A 13,483-nucleotide genomic window follows, 5' to 3' on the forward strand; every position below is an offset into this window, starting at 1 on the left:
TAGTACTCTATAATTAAGAGGCTACGATAGGGACCGAGAGGAGGAATTGGTTTTGGTCTCCCGATAAAATTAAGCATCCCATGTTCGCCCCGAACACACAACTTAATTTTATCAATAATAATTCATTCCACTAGAGAATTATTATTGAACTACCGCACCAATCCCAAATTACATTTTTGGGCTCCTTCTTATTATGAGTGTGTTAGTCTCCCTGTGTTTAAGATAACAAATGTCCACTAATTAAGTAAGTTACTGACAACTCACTTAATTAATATCTAGTTCCAAGAGTAGTACCACTCAACTTCATCGTCATGTCGGACTAAGTCCACCTGCAGGGTTTAACATGACAATCCTTATGAGCTCCTCTTGAGGACATTCTCAACCTAGATCACTAAGACACAGTTTCCTTCTATAATCAACAGCACACACTATAAGTGATATCATTTCCCAACTTATCGGGCTTATTGATTCATCGAACTAAATCTCACCCATTGATAAATTAAAGAAATAAATATCAAATATATGTGCTTGTTATTATATTAGGATTAAGAGCACACACTTCCATAATAACTGAGGTCTTTGTTTCTTTATAAAGTCAGTATAAAAGAAACGACCTCTAATGGTCCTACTCAATACACTCTAAGTGTACTAGTGTAATTATATAGTTAAGATAAACTAATACATAATTACACTATGACCTTCCAATGGTTTGTTCCTTTCCATTTTAGTCGTGAGCTACTGTTTATAATTTATAAGGAAACTGATAACATGATCTTCTGTGTGTGACACCACACACCATGTTATCTACAATATAAATTAATTGAACAACTACATTTATCATAAATGTAGACATTTGACCAATGTGATTCTTATTTCTAGATAAATGTTTATACCAAAAGCTAGGCTTTTAGTATACACTCTAACATAGCTGTTGCTGATACCCTGCCTCAGATGCAGCTCTCTCCTCCCTCATAGCTCGGAGCTCATCTTTCACCTGTATCTGGAACCGTTTCTGCCGGTTGGTCTGATTGGTTAGGGCTTGAATCTCCGCCCGCAAAGCGTAGCTGGCTTGGGCAGGGTCATTCAGTTGCAGCTCTAATTCGGAGACTCTCTCCCGGAGTTCTTTGCTTTCATGATGGAAGGTGTGGAAGGATTAGTTCAGCATCAAAGATTCTGCATGAGTCTAGATGGAAGAAACAACCTTCAACTGAGGTAAATTAATGGCAAGTGCGAGGTGAGAAGTACTTACTTTAGCCCAGGACTTGGAGAACCTATCCATCTGGGCTAATGGCGACAAACTACCCATTTGATCCATGCTCTCTGCCCACAAGCTGCCGAGGCAGCCTTTCATCATCAGAAGGCTCGTAGGGGCGTCAGACCGCCAAGCTAGAGCAGCTTCAGAGGGGATGGTGGTCCTGTAACGATGGCGGGTGGAGGAGGAAGGTTGAGAAGGGCCAGCGTCAGCACCTAGAGGAACGGGAGGTGGCTCGGGAACGGGCTCAGTTGGCGTGGGGTTTTGATGATCGCCTGGGCTGTCTTCCTCTGCAGTTGTAGGGACAGAACGGAACGCAGCCGGTCATCCCCTGTAGGGGTTGGGAGAGGCTGCCAGATAAAGAAAGCAAAAATAAAGAGGGGAGTGATGTCAGAGCCAGTCACGGCGGTAGCAAGGGGCAACGTGGTAGTATAAGGGACATAATCAAGCGTTAATATAGTCAGACCTGGTCTTCGGCGCCTCCTATGAAGCAGGGGCTGGTTATCAGAATCAGAGTCATCAGAGCGAGGCTGACCCTGTGAAGAGGCTGCCGCACCCCTGTCCGTGGCGCCCCGGCCGGATGAGCTTAGACCTGCACGATGAAGAGTTGCGCGACCACGCCTGGAAGCCTGGGGGGCTCCTCGGAAGACACGTCTGGCCGGGCGAGCGGCTGGATCACGACCCCGACCTCGGGTCGAGGCGGCAGGCGAAGGAGAAGCGGCGTGTGAGGCAGGGCTGGGAGCAGGCTGAGTCGCCGCCCCGAATGAGGCGGATCCAAGATGAGGGAGTAGCCTCCTATCCAAGATTGCCCGACCGCGCCGCATTATTTCCAGATCATCGAGGGGTAGAGGCAGAACCTCCGACGCACGATGCAAAGCCTCAGCTGAAAGCGCCAACACGAGAAGTCATTCTCACAGGGAAAGTGATCGGAAAGAAGGCACTCAACACGAACTTACCTAAGGAGCGCGGTGTGTCAGAGGTAGAGTGGCTCAGCCTGAAGAAAGAAAGTAGGTCTTCAGATATCAGTCTTGTCAGATTCAAGCGCCAGTCCTCCATTCAAGTGGCAGCCGTAGAATAGGAGAGGTCCATGTGGAATTCGTCCAGCGCCGGAGTTAGAGGCAGCTCAGGTTGCCAATACATGGGCCAGTCTGTCTCCTCTGGAAATCGGAGAAAAAAGAACTTTTTCCTCCAGTTAGCACTGGGAGGAGGGAGAGGAGAGAAGAAAGCAGTGTGACTGCGGGCTTGGAAGTAAAAGAGATCGTCGGCGTGCCGAGCAAGAGCAAAGAAGCAGTGAAAAAGGGAGGCCGACCAGGAAATGTCACAAACTTCGCAGAGTATGACGAAGCCACATAAAATCTTTATGGAATTGGGAGTTAGCTGACCTAGGGGGATCTTGAAATAGCGGCATGCTCCAGACAAAAAAGGATGTGGGGGTAAACGGAGGCCAGATACAAATTGTTCAGTAAAGAAAGTGCAATAACCAGGCGGAGGATCGAAGTACAGGTTCACACCAGTAGGAATGAGGGGTTGGAAGCTAGTAGGGATTTCATAAGTGTACCGTAGGTCATCCCAATCCAACTCGGCGAAAGACGAAGCGTCTGGGAAGTGCTCCGCCAACAAGGAGATCCAAGAAGGAGAAGTCATTACAAAAGAGATTCTCTCAGGTGATAGAAAGAACAAACGAAAAGAAGAGGCTTGGAGAAGAAGAAGGATCGCGGCAAAGTCTCGGAGGAAGTCAGTCGGCAGCAGCGACGTTTGGGTGCTCCGTGGTGACGGCGAATCCTAAGAGAAGGCAAGAGGGAGAAGATACTTATAGGTATGGAGGAGGAAGGATATTTTCGTACGTTAACAACGGATGGTGGATACAGGGGCGGAAATAGACAGGGAACGCTCTGCGATGAGCCTCGAGAATATAACCAGGGGGTATTATAGGAAAGCCAGGGGCCCGAGATACGAAGCGCCTCCCAAGGTGATTGCTCCAAGCAGGACAAAAGTGTACGGAGGGGCCATTAGAAAGGTAGATAGGTCAAACCAGCGGGCCTGACGGTCACGCAAGGTAACCTTTAGTCCCCGCCGGGCTCAGAATAAGAACAACCAGTGGAGGAAGAGCTACGTGGGAGAGCTGCGTAGCGAAGGAAAGTAAACGAAGGCGAGCTGATCAGCAGAGATCGGCCGAAGCCAACGGACGACCTACTAAAGAAGCAAGCTAAAGGTACACGAAGGGGGCGCAATACAGTTATCCGAATATGAGGGAAATTAAGAACAGACATTCCGAGTTCAGTATGACTACGTGAATAAGTACCATCGGAGAAGAGTCGGCATCAAGACATAAAACATTAAACATCATAACACGGTTCCGACTACACTACATTTGGCGAAGGGGAAATCGGTTCACCAGGGGCCGACAGACGGGGCACTGGGTCGGCCAGCTCTGCAGAAGGAGAAGCACGAGCATCAGACGTTTCGGGAACGACAGCAGGAAGGTCCTGAGCAGACGTCTCCGTGGGGGTCTGATCGGCCGCCGAAGGAGGAGCATCCAGGAGGAAGAGCCCATCATCCGCTTCGAAGGAAGGGAAAGTTTCCTGCGGCAGTTCTCGAGCCAGGCGAGCGGTGTCCAAAAAGGTGGCGGGAGGTGCTGAGCGTAGATAACCTTGCTCGAAGGCCTGCCTAACCCCACCAACGGCCCCGTGACACAACAACGAGACCATCCAGCGCCCCAACTTCTGGAGGAAAAGGAAGAGCGGACATAAGCCAGTCTGTAGACCCTTAGCCGCCCGAGTTTGCTCGCCTGATACTCTTCCATGAGGCCCTTGTTCTGGGCAGCCTCAGCGCGGGCTACAGCTAGGTCACTCTGGCCCTGAGACGCAGTTCCCTGGGCTTGCGAGAGCTCCGCTTGCAACGATTGAAGCTGGGTTTGGCAAGCCTCCCACTGAGTCCGCAGGGTGGCCTCCCGAGCAGCGGCAGCGCTAGCCAGTAGCACGACGCTCAGACTCGCGGAGCAGGTCTGCCAGTAGCCAGAAGAAGAGAAAGGAGGTTACAGAAACACACGGATACCAGGAAGAAGGAGAGAAAGAGCTTACCGCAACCAGGGAGCGAGCAATTTGATCGAACTCCTTCAAAGGGGAATTGCTCTCCCAAAACTGTCGATTGGCTGATTGCCAGGAGATGGACAGGTCCCCATAGAGGTCGACCCTACCAAAGATAGGCGACAGGTCGGCGGCGGGCACGTAGGCCGGGTCGGTCTCTGAAGGGAGCCTCCAGGAAGCTTCAAAGGCCAGGTCTGCGGATGACAGCTCCAGAGTTGGCACGGCTGAGCTCATAGGCACGAGAGGAGGAGAAGTTGAGCGAGCCAGCGAGTCTGGGGGCTGATCGCCAGAGGACGAAGGCGGGGCAGGTAATACACTCTGGATTGGCAGCGGAGCGGTCAGGTCCGATGGCGGGTCTGCCACCTCCAGATCAGAGGCCTTCTCCCGTGCCAAGCTTGTCTCCTGGGTCGAGCCCGTGTCCGAGGACCTGGTGAGGGAGGAAGTGATCACTACGCGTTGACGGCGAGGATGTGGAGGAGAAGTTGCGGTGACCGGGGCCGCTCTCTTGCCCTTGCGCGTAAGGCGCAGCTTCATAGTTGGAGGGAGAGAAGGCATTGGTCCTGCGGGCGATGGCTCAGCTGCAGGTTGATCAGAGGTGCGGGGCAGGGCTGAGTCTGCAGGGCTGGGGGCTGGTGGCTCAATAAGCGTCGGGGCGTCCTCCGCATCAGAAGTCCGGGGTTCCGACAGCTGCGGACCGGCGGCGACGGCGGGATCAGAAGGTAGACTCGGTGTTAGCTCATCATTCAGAGTTTGCAGGACGGCCACCGAGGGTGTCTCCTGATAGGCAAAGGAACGGAGGATGACAACCACTACAAAAATAAGAAGAAAAAGCACCTCAGTTAGCGAAGAGCGGTATACAAAAAGATAACAACTTACCAAAAGGAGCTCCGATTTCTGTGGAGACAGGACTAAGGCCGAAGGTGTGCAGAATGCCTTCTAGCATCAGCACAGACAGGCGAACAATAACACCTCTCAGCTTGTCCACAGCCGCGGAGTAGGCAAGTTCATGGACATGCGAAGGGAAGTCCGAAGCGAGGAGGGGACGCCATTAGGAAGGCCCGACTAAGGGGACGGGGGGCTTGAGGAAGAAAAAGCGAGACCTCCAGCCTTTGTTGGAAGAAGGTAGGTCATCAAAAAACTTATGGCCCGACTTGGCTTGAACGTTGAATACCCCTGCTTCGGCTCGCCGGAAGGAATAGAAGTGATGGAATAGTCTAGCGGTCAAGGGGATTTGATAAATGCGGCATAAGATGATGGTTCCGCAGACCGCCAGGAATACATTAGGGGCGAACTGAGAGATACCAATACCGTAATACTGACTCAACTCGGAGAAAAAAGGATGCAAAAGAAAGCGAAGACCACCTAAGATTTGGTCCCTAAAAACGGTGATAAACCCTTCGGGAGGAGAGGAAGGATGCTCATTTGGCGAGGGAAGACGAAACTCATATGCGCCGCCTAGTCCCAGATTGGATTGCAGTGAAGACAGGTCGTGATGGTCTAAATCAGAGATGTAACGGGAATACCAGAAGAGTTCCTTACCATCCATGATCACAAGGAGTAAGCAGGCGAGGGGAAGGAAGACGAGAGGGGTCACAGGTCGGGCGCAAGCAGGAGAACGAGGAGTTGCACTGCAAGAAACGGCCGCAAACGAAGGGAGGAGGATTGCGAAGCGTCGAAGTATGGAAAGCGGACTGCCTTTAGGGTTTATAAAGCACATTCATTCCTAGGAAACATCGAGAGTCGAGCCGAGTATCTTTTGGGGTAACGCGCCCCAGCGCCGTCTGATGGGAAATAAGCGCTGAAGGGTGCAAAAAAGGGGTCAGAGGCTGGCGTCAGGAGGCGTGCGCAATAAAGGCGTCGGACAGGTGTCATCGCGAGAAGAAACACATTAAAGATCGACAAGGCAAGGTAATCATGAAGGGGCGTGGCCTCAAAAAAGAAGCATTCTTCGTAAAAGGCTCGAGACTAGGCGGGAAGTTTCATGAAGCCCCAGAATCCAGGCAATTCAAAAAGGTCGCAAATAAGACAGGGCATGTCAGCGGGAGTGATGGCCAGGTCAGACAAGTAGCAAGCAGGCTTGTGGGGCTGCCCAGACAGCCCCGGATCTGAGCAACTAACCAGGCGCATCGCGAGAACTACGGGGTCATCATAAGCTGCAAGGGTACTGTGGCCCAGGGGTTGAGTAAGGTTTTCATGCTCCCTCCTCTATTCTTAATTCTATACTGTACATGATGCAATCGCAGGAAGAAACACGACGCAAACGGGTGAGCCCAAATCTAGCGACAACGACTAGATCGACTAAGGCAATCAGGTCGGCACAGGCGAGACGAATGAAGGCAAAGAAGAGCAATGCATCTATGTCTTTGCCGTTTGGGGTTCTTACTGGTCTCGGACCAGCGCCATCGCCACCGGTCTCGGACCGGAGTATTCCCAGACTCTCGCCCCAGTGCGAGTTATAAGTGAGCTCTGTTCTCACGCCCAACGACCTTTCAGGTCGGCTCCCATGTGAGAATTAAAAGTGAGCCTCGTGCTCACGCCCAACGACCTTTTAGGTCGGTAGTCCCAGACTCTCGCCCCAGTGCGAGTTATAAGTGAGCTCTGTTCTCACACCCAACGACCTTTCAGGTCGGCTCCCATGCGAGAATTAAAAGTGAGCCTCGTGCTCACGCCCAACGACCTTTTAGGTCGGTAGTCCCAGACTCTCGCCCCAGTGCGAGTTATAAGTGAGCTCTGTTCTCACGCCCAACGACTTTTCAGGTTGGCTCCCATGCGAGAATTAAAAGTGAGTCTCGTGCTCACGCCCAACGACCTTTTAGGTCGGTAGTCCCAGACTCTCGCCTCAGTGCGAGTTATAAGTGAGCTCTGTTCTCACGCCCAACGACCTTTCAGGTCGGCTCCCATGCGAGAATTAAAAGTGAGCCTTGTGCTCACGCCCAACGCCCTTTTAGGTCGGTAGCCCCAGACTCTCGCCTCAGTGCGAGTTATAAGTGAGCTCTGTTCTCACGCCCAACGACCTTTCAGGTCGGCTCCCATGCGAGAATCAAAAGTGAGCCCTGTCCTCACGCCCAACGACCTTTCAGGTCGGTCCCCATGCGGGAATCAAAAAGCAACCCCCCCTGTGAAAATCATAAGTGAGCTCGGCACCCACACTTGACTACCTTTCTAGGGGATATGCCTCACAATGAGCGGAGCGTTGTCAATAATCATGTCAGCTACATCTGGCTTTATTTTACGCAAATTGCAAATATGCAGTAAATACGCAGGGCAAGGGATGCAGAAGGCCATCTACTCTACCCTTAGAGCGTCAATATTAACTAAGAAATCAGGTTTTGCACGTTCATTACAGTTTTAAATCTCAAGCACCATGTCGGTTTTATTATCCAAAATTCATACATGAAAAGGAATCATGAAGCAACTCTTGGCTCTCACATACGGGCCAGCTTCTAAAAATGCTTGAGACTCTGAAATTTGAGCAGGAACCATGAAAAGGAATCATGAAGCAACTCTGAAATTTGAGCAGGAAAGACTATGCTAGAAGGGGACAGATATACAAGTACAGCAGCACAGTTCAATAAGCAGGCAATACAGCTAAGGCTACAAGAGGGAGCGTTTTGCGGAGAAGGAGCCACTGAGACAACTATGGCCCGAGCTAGCCTTAACTCGGGGAAAGGATTGGTCATGGAGAATGAGCACTGCCGTGTAAAGAAATGTCTGGGGACTCAGGGGCCTCAGGGGCGTTCAGAGCCCGAGCCAGCTCCGCATGTAAGGAGTCGATGACTGCTTGTTGCTGGGCGATCGTGTCTTGCTTGACGTTAAGGCACGTGCGGAGAAGAGATAACTCCGCCTCATGCTCTGGCTGCAAACGTTCTTGGAGGCTGATTTGGCGCTGCAAGCTAGCCTGACATTCCTCTTTCCTCGCCTTTTCAGAATGCACGCAAGACTTCGCAACACGATACTGGGCTTCCATGGAGCGCAGGGCAGCTAGCTGACGATCTCGATCCTGGGACACACGCTCCAGTTCGCGTTCTCTCGCGGCAAGCAGCGAGGTGAGTTGATTTATCAGCATCTGGGAGGGCGGCTGATCAACTTCGTCAGAGGAAGGAGAATGCATCTCGGGCGAAGGAAGCTGGCAGAACGTGGATTAGCAGAAGGAAGTAGGAGAGCAAGAATGAAGAAGGATAGAGTAAAGGGGTGACCGTGAGGCTCTTTATAAAGAAGGCGGGTGGCCAAGTCAAAGCAACTACGTGGCCACGGTACCCCAAGCGACTGGCGAAGCAATTAAGGAGGCATGGTATCCCAGGCGACGCGACACAAAGATTGATGCGTGAGGCGGGAATCAGGGCGCGCAGAGATATGCTGAAGTAGAGACACAGAGATAGGCTGAGGTCATAAAGATATGCTGAGATCTTAGAGATGTGCTGAGGTCTAGTCAGTCAGACTGTCGTCCTCCTTCGACTAGACTTGCGGGGGAGGCTTGTTATACGGTTGGTAACGGAGGGGCCCAAGAGGAAAGGGTGAGAAGGGTCAAGGCCATAGGGCGGTCAAAAGTCAAGAATACGTGGCAGTCAATAGTCAAGCTGACTAGGCAGTCAAAGGCAAGCACAGGGGGTAGGCAGGGGTCAGGCAGGCTTATCGATCAAGGCGGCAAAGTAGTTGAAAAACAAAGGGAGACGACAGGCGGAGTACTGGGCACAAGTCGGAAGTGGCAGAGCCATTCGGAGTCAGCTCGGTCTGCAGGTCTGCGATTCAGAGGCCCAGAGCTGCAAGTCGCGAATCATAGGTAGGAAGCGGCAGAGCTGTTCAGAGATGGCTCGGTCTTCAGGTCTGCGACTCGAAGAGCCGGAAGTGCAAGTCACAACTCATAGGTCGGAAGTGTCAGAGCTGTGTAGAGATGGCTCGGTCTGCAGGTCTGCGACTCGAAGAGCCGGAAGTGCAAGTCATAACTCATAGGTCGGAAGCGACAGAGCTGTGTAAAGACAGCCCAATCTACGGGCTTACAGTCGAAGGCCAGCAAATATAGGGTGCAGAATACAGACCGTGATCGACAGGGCTGTTCAGGGGTAGCCCGATTAACGAGTAACGCTTAGAGGCGAGATCTGGTCGAGGGGTGTAAGGTAGATGCCGACAGCGATAAATAGGATGAGCCAAGTTGGGCAGGGGTTGAAGCATCACAATTGTCCGTCAAGGGTAATCATTACATACCAGCGAGATGTGCGAAGGCGGAGGTTTCTAAAGGAGAAGATGCTCTCATGACCAATAGCGGCCTGACAGGTGTCCTTCACTACAAGACAAAACTCATGTGTAAAGGCGGAGGTTCCTAAACAAGAAGATGCTTTCACAACTAATAGCAGCACGACATGTGTCCAGGACTACACGACAACGACAAAGCCCAGCGTCTAACATTTTCTGACAGGATGGCAGGTTCTGGAAGCAAGGCGGGGGCATAAAAAGAGGGAGATTCCTCGTACGCTGGTACACGCGCACTCTCGTCACTTTTTCCTTTCACAACTTTTTATTTTTGTGGTCTCTCTGTTTTCTTCTGGGGAAAAAGACCTGACTTGAGCGTCGGAGGGCCTGATCCGGGGACTTTTTCCCTGGGTTCTGGTCTCTAACGTAAGAGGGGGAGGTTGTCTGAGTGTGCGCAGGGGCCTGCAGCAGCGTCAGCCACCCGTGGGAGCCGGATCATCTACGACTTTTTTCGTCAACAACCAGGCCACCGCGACCAGCCTCCGTCCGACTCAGCCTTCGGTCGGGATCAGTATTAAAAATGTTATATCCAATTATGAGAAATAGTATTTAAATTCTGATTCACACAAAATTAAATTGAAGAATTGGAATTACAATATTTTTACAAGTTCTTTATGCACCTTGCAGTTTTTAAATAAAAATTTACATGGAAAGTCGTTTATTCTTGTGGGCAGCAGGCCTGGTGCCTGAGTGCAATAGAATCGTATCAACAGAAAAAATCTCGTCAGCTCAAATAAAAGGAATAATAAGAAAAACATGGGACTTGAACAACTCCAAACATTTGGTGAAATTGATAAACTAGATGATGAAGCAAACAAGTTATCATGGCCATTACAACAGGTTAGATGAATCTTAACTTTCAAATTGCCACTCTGTCTCATCGTCAACTGCCCTACTTCAATCGGAGGTTTTTCCTAAAAGTGTTCTCTTTCGTCATGCTTAACTAAGGACACAGACCCCAACCTGCACAGCAGAGGGATGGCATGGCCTTAGCTAGAGCTACCTCTGCTCCATGAGCAAACGTCAGAGGCTTCTGCTGCCACACTCACCGCCTCGTTGGGCCTCCATTACTAGCCCATTCAATTCCGGGTTCACTTCACCGTTTTACTTAAAAGGCCAGCTTGCGGCGAGGGTTAAGGCGCCGGGAATCGCTGGCAGCGCTAGCGAGGTGGCGAATCGTTTCGCCGACGAGATCCCTAAAGATCAGCCGCTCAATCTGGAGGGCAGCGTTGGATATCTCGGAAGCAGGCGTGGCGCCTCCATCGGCGATGCATTTCTGCAGAGCCCCGCACGCGGTTTTTTCGCCGGCGTCGGACAGGCGGAGGGAATCGGGGAGGACGCCATCACGTACGTCAGCACCAGGACTACCCATGCAGTTTCCATCACCGGTACGTACCGCTGCAGCAGCGCAGTGCTCCTCCAACTCCTCCGCCGATTGATCTGCGCACCACATCGCATCAATTTTATGAAATTCTCAGGTATGACTGACATTTATCGACAGATTAATCCGATGTCTAATAGCCGATTGAATCGAAAAAGTTTTGGTGCAAAAAATTGTTTTATTTAATTTACCTTTAAAATCTATGCATCGATTGGTAAGAGGCGAAGGCGAGGAATCAAGCACGGAAATGGGGCTCGGCCGCTGGTCCGACACATAATAAACCTGCCACGCCTTCTCGCGACGAAATTCCGGTTTGATTCCGATCGGTCTCTGCATTGACTTTTTTTAAATAGTAATTTTAATTTAAAAATAATGAGAATATGAACACATTAAGGATTGTAGGGTTGGTATGGGAGCGATACCTCCATGCCGAACGGCGGATGGCATGAGCCCGTGCTACTTCCATGGATAGTGGTCGCGGTATCGTCCTCCGCCGGTTTGAGAACCCTATTTTTGTTACGTGCAGCCGCCTTATGGATGCAGTTCGTCGGAGACCCAGCGGCCGGCGGATCCGGCACTGCCCTCTTCGGGTTAGATTTTGTGGAACCGACTGCGGAGATTGTTCGCTGGGGATGCGAAGCTGCGCTCGACGGTCGCCTGTTCACAGGTGACCTCGGCGGCGTTCGGATCAACATGTCGCTTCGCCGATTAACACCTCGTTGTCCCACTGTGCCATCGCGCCGGCCGGTACCAGTGCTTCGGCTGCTTCTTGGCGGCGGAGCGAGCGAGAACTCTCGCGGGGCTTTGGGGACCTTCTTGATCTTAACGATTGGGGAGTCGCATTGGAGCTGATCTTCGAAGTCGTGCGTCAAGATACGGCGGCTGTTCGTGCGGTGGTTCGCCGGATTGGAGCGGAGGAGCCCCTGGAGCTGGAGCGCCTCCAGGATTTGCTTGAGAGTCTCCAAGTCCTTCGCCGGCTCGTCAATCCCTCGCATCTTCAGCTTCCTCTCGATTTCGCCGTAGAGCACCCCCGACCGCTTCGTCTCCCGGAAGAAATCCTCGTAAAGAAATCTATTCAAGTGGAGCGGCACGATTTGTGTATTTCTCGTCGGGTCAAGCTTCTTCGCCCCAGTGAAGGTGAACGGATCTTGATCGACGGCTTTGAAGAAACCCTCGGCCGAAATTGGATCGTCTTCAGGTGTTATAAACGAACTCGGGTATAGCGACCTGTATCGCGATGGATCTCTCCGAACCCCCGACTCAGACGCCGATCGACGGAGTAAGCAACGGCCGTGCTCCGCGCTATCTGCGCTCGGCAAGGCGTTGATCCCCATTAACCGGGCGACGACGCTCGGCGACGGCCGTTGCTCCTCCACCTCCGTGTAGACGCCGGATTGACTTCCAGATGCGACCGGGATTACAGTCCGGACCTCCCGCAGGCGGCGGTGCTCGCTCTTCGCGTCGAACAGTGCGCGGCTATCGAGAGAGAGCCTCGGAGAGTCCCGGAACCTCCAGGTGAGCCTCCCCCCCTCCTTGAACCCGAAGACTGGGATGTAACGTTGCGCTGGTGTTTCTGCGGTCGGGAGGCTCCTCGTGGAAGGAGAACAGGGTTCCGGCGACGAAGGCATCGGATGCCTCTCCTTGAACGATAAAGCCGAAGTAGAGTAATAAGAACCCTCTGATTCCTGCAACGGGAACGTCGATACAGAAAGCTTAAAGTTTCGATCACAACCAAAACAGCTTCACTTAGCGAAGTAAATGCGCGCATTCTTGTTTACTCACAGAGGTCGTGGTCGACGGAAGGCGATGGTTGGGGCACTGGCGCCTCCCGGCCAGCACGCTGTGGCGGTCGAATAGCTGTCGGAGCCCGGCCATGCACCCAAACTGCGGCTCGAGGCTCTGCTCCTCACTACATCCACGGCCAGCAACTCCGTACGTCATCCCCCTCTGCCCTCTCTCCGTCGATGCTCCGCCGCTAGCTCTTCACAGGTCAGATCTCAACTCCTAACTCGCCTTAATTCTCCGCTGCTAGCTCTTTCTTCACGCACACAACCACGAGAGCCTTGTGCACAAGTGCAGCGTCCATCACGGCTCCCGCTAAGGGGCTTTTAAAGTTGAGGTGGCCGCGCAACGACCGTCTCCTTTTTCCACTTATTTAGCAGAGTTTGACAGGGAGTCAAAGCTTCTTCAGTTTTGGAATGAGCTAGCTAGTGTGCTTTAGTTTTCACTCTTTTCCAAACCACGGCTGTAATCAAGCCGAGTCGACTGAGGGGACCACATACATCTGTGTAAAGAAAATATAGCACATGTGTCCATACATCCCATGGAAATCGCACTGACGACGAGAGGACGTCGCGGGTGCTCGTTTTTGAAAGACTCGAGTGCCAAAAGTCCTATACGTTCGTATGAATGACAATTCCCTGCTTCATACCGTGGACATTAAAGCATCGCCCTCTTTTCCTTTGCCTTTCCTTCCGTTAGCTGTCACTTCAGTGCAGGAATTCATACGCATCTCGT

The 13,483-nt window shown here is 51.8% G+C and overlaps 2 protein-coding genes across 3 annotated transcripts; both read right to left on the minus strand.

Moving 5' to 3' along the window:
- Positions 1 to 3,612: 3,612 nt before the first annotated feature.
- LOC122010464 lies at positions 3,613 to 5,281 on the minus strand. Its single transcript, XM_042567006.1, has 4 exons — positions 5,215 to 5,281; positions 4,333 to 5,147; positions 4,041 to 4,256; positions 3,613 to 3,975 (listed from the first exon to the last, which is right to left on the minus strand). The coding sequence occupies exons 1-4, from the start codon at positions 5,279 to 5,281 to the stop codon at positions 3,613 to 3,615; spliced, it is 1,461 nt and encodes a 486-aa protein (XP_042422940.1).
- A 5,084-nt stretch (positions 5,282 to 10,365) lies between these two features.
- LOC122008565 lies at positions 10,366 to 13,149 on the minus strand. Of its 2 annotated transcripts, none has more exons than XM_042564334.1 (4): positions 12,749 to 13,149; positions 11,389 to 12,651; positions 11,158 to 11,296; positions 10,366 to 11,025 (listed from the first exon to the last, which is right to left on the minus strand). In XM_042564334.1, the coding sequence occupies exons 1-4, from the start codon at positions 12,905 to 12,907 to the stop codon at positions 10,694 to 10,696; spliced, it is 1,893 nt and encodes a 630-aa protein (XP_042420268.1). In that variant the 5' UTR covers positions 12,908 to 13,149; the 3' UTR covers positions 10,366 to 10,693. The 2 variants fall into 2 exon arrangements, with proteins under 2 accessions (XP_042420268.1, XP_042420267.1); XM_042564333.1 differs by having other exon boundaries at positions 11,158 to 11,305.
- Between the last annotated feature and the right edge of the window lie 334 nt (positions 13,150 to 13,483).

The sequence above is a fragment of the Zingiber officinale genome, chromosome 8A (genome assembly GCF_018446385.1).
Source record: "Zingiber officinale cultivar Zhangliang chromosome 8A, Zo_v1.1, whole genome shotgun sequence".
Classification (NCBI taxonomy): Eukaryota; Viridiplantae; Streptophyta; class Magnoliopsida; order Zingiberales; family Zingiberaceae; genus Zingiber; species Zingiber officinale.

What these genes read in the sequence shown, in the direction of transcription:
- LOC122008565 (XM_042564333.1), bottom strand. Translation starts at nt 12,907, where the DNA reads ATGACGTACGGAGTTGCTGGCCGTGGATGTAGTGAGGAGCAGAGCCTC. An exon ending in ATCCGCCGTTCGGCATGGAG is followed by an intron (nt 11,306 to 11,388) that starts GTATCGCTCCCA and finishes ATTTAAAAAAAG; the next exon opens with TCAATGCAGAGACCGATCGG. An exon ending in TCGATGCATAGATTTTAAAG is followed by an intron (nt 11,026 to 11,157) that starts GTAAATTAAATA and finishes TGTGGTGCGCAG; the next exon opens with ATCAATCGGCGGAGGAGTTG.
- LOC122010464 (XM_042567006.1), bottom strand. Translation starts at nt 5,281, where the DNA reads ATGCTAGAAGGCATTCTGCACACCTTCGGCCTTAGTCCTGTCTCCACA. An exon ending in AGAAATCGGAGCTCCTTTTG is followed by an intron (nt 5,148 to 5,214) that starts GTAAGTTGTTAT and finishes TTATTTTTGTAG; the next exon opens with TGGTTGTCATCCTCCGTTCC. An exon ending in TTGCTCGCTCCCTGGTTGCG is followed by an intron (nt 4,257 to 4,332) that starts GTAAGCTCTTTC and finishes GGCTACTGGCAG; the next exon opens with ACCTGCTCCGCGAGTCTGAG.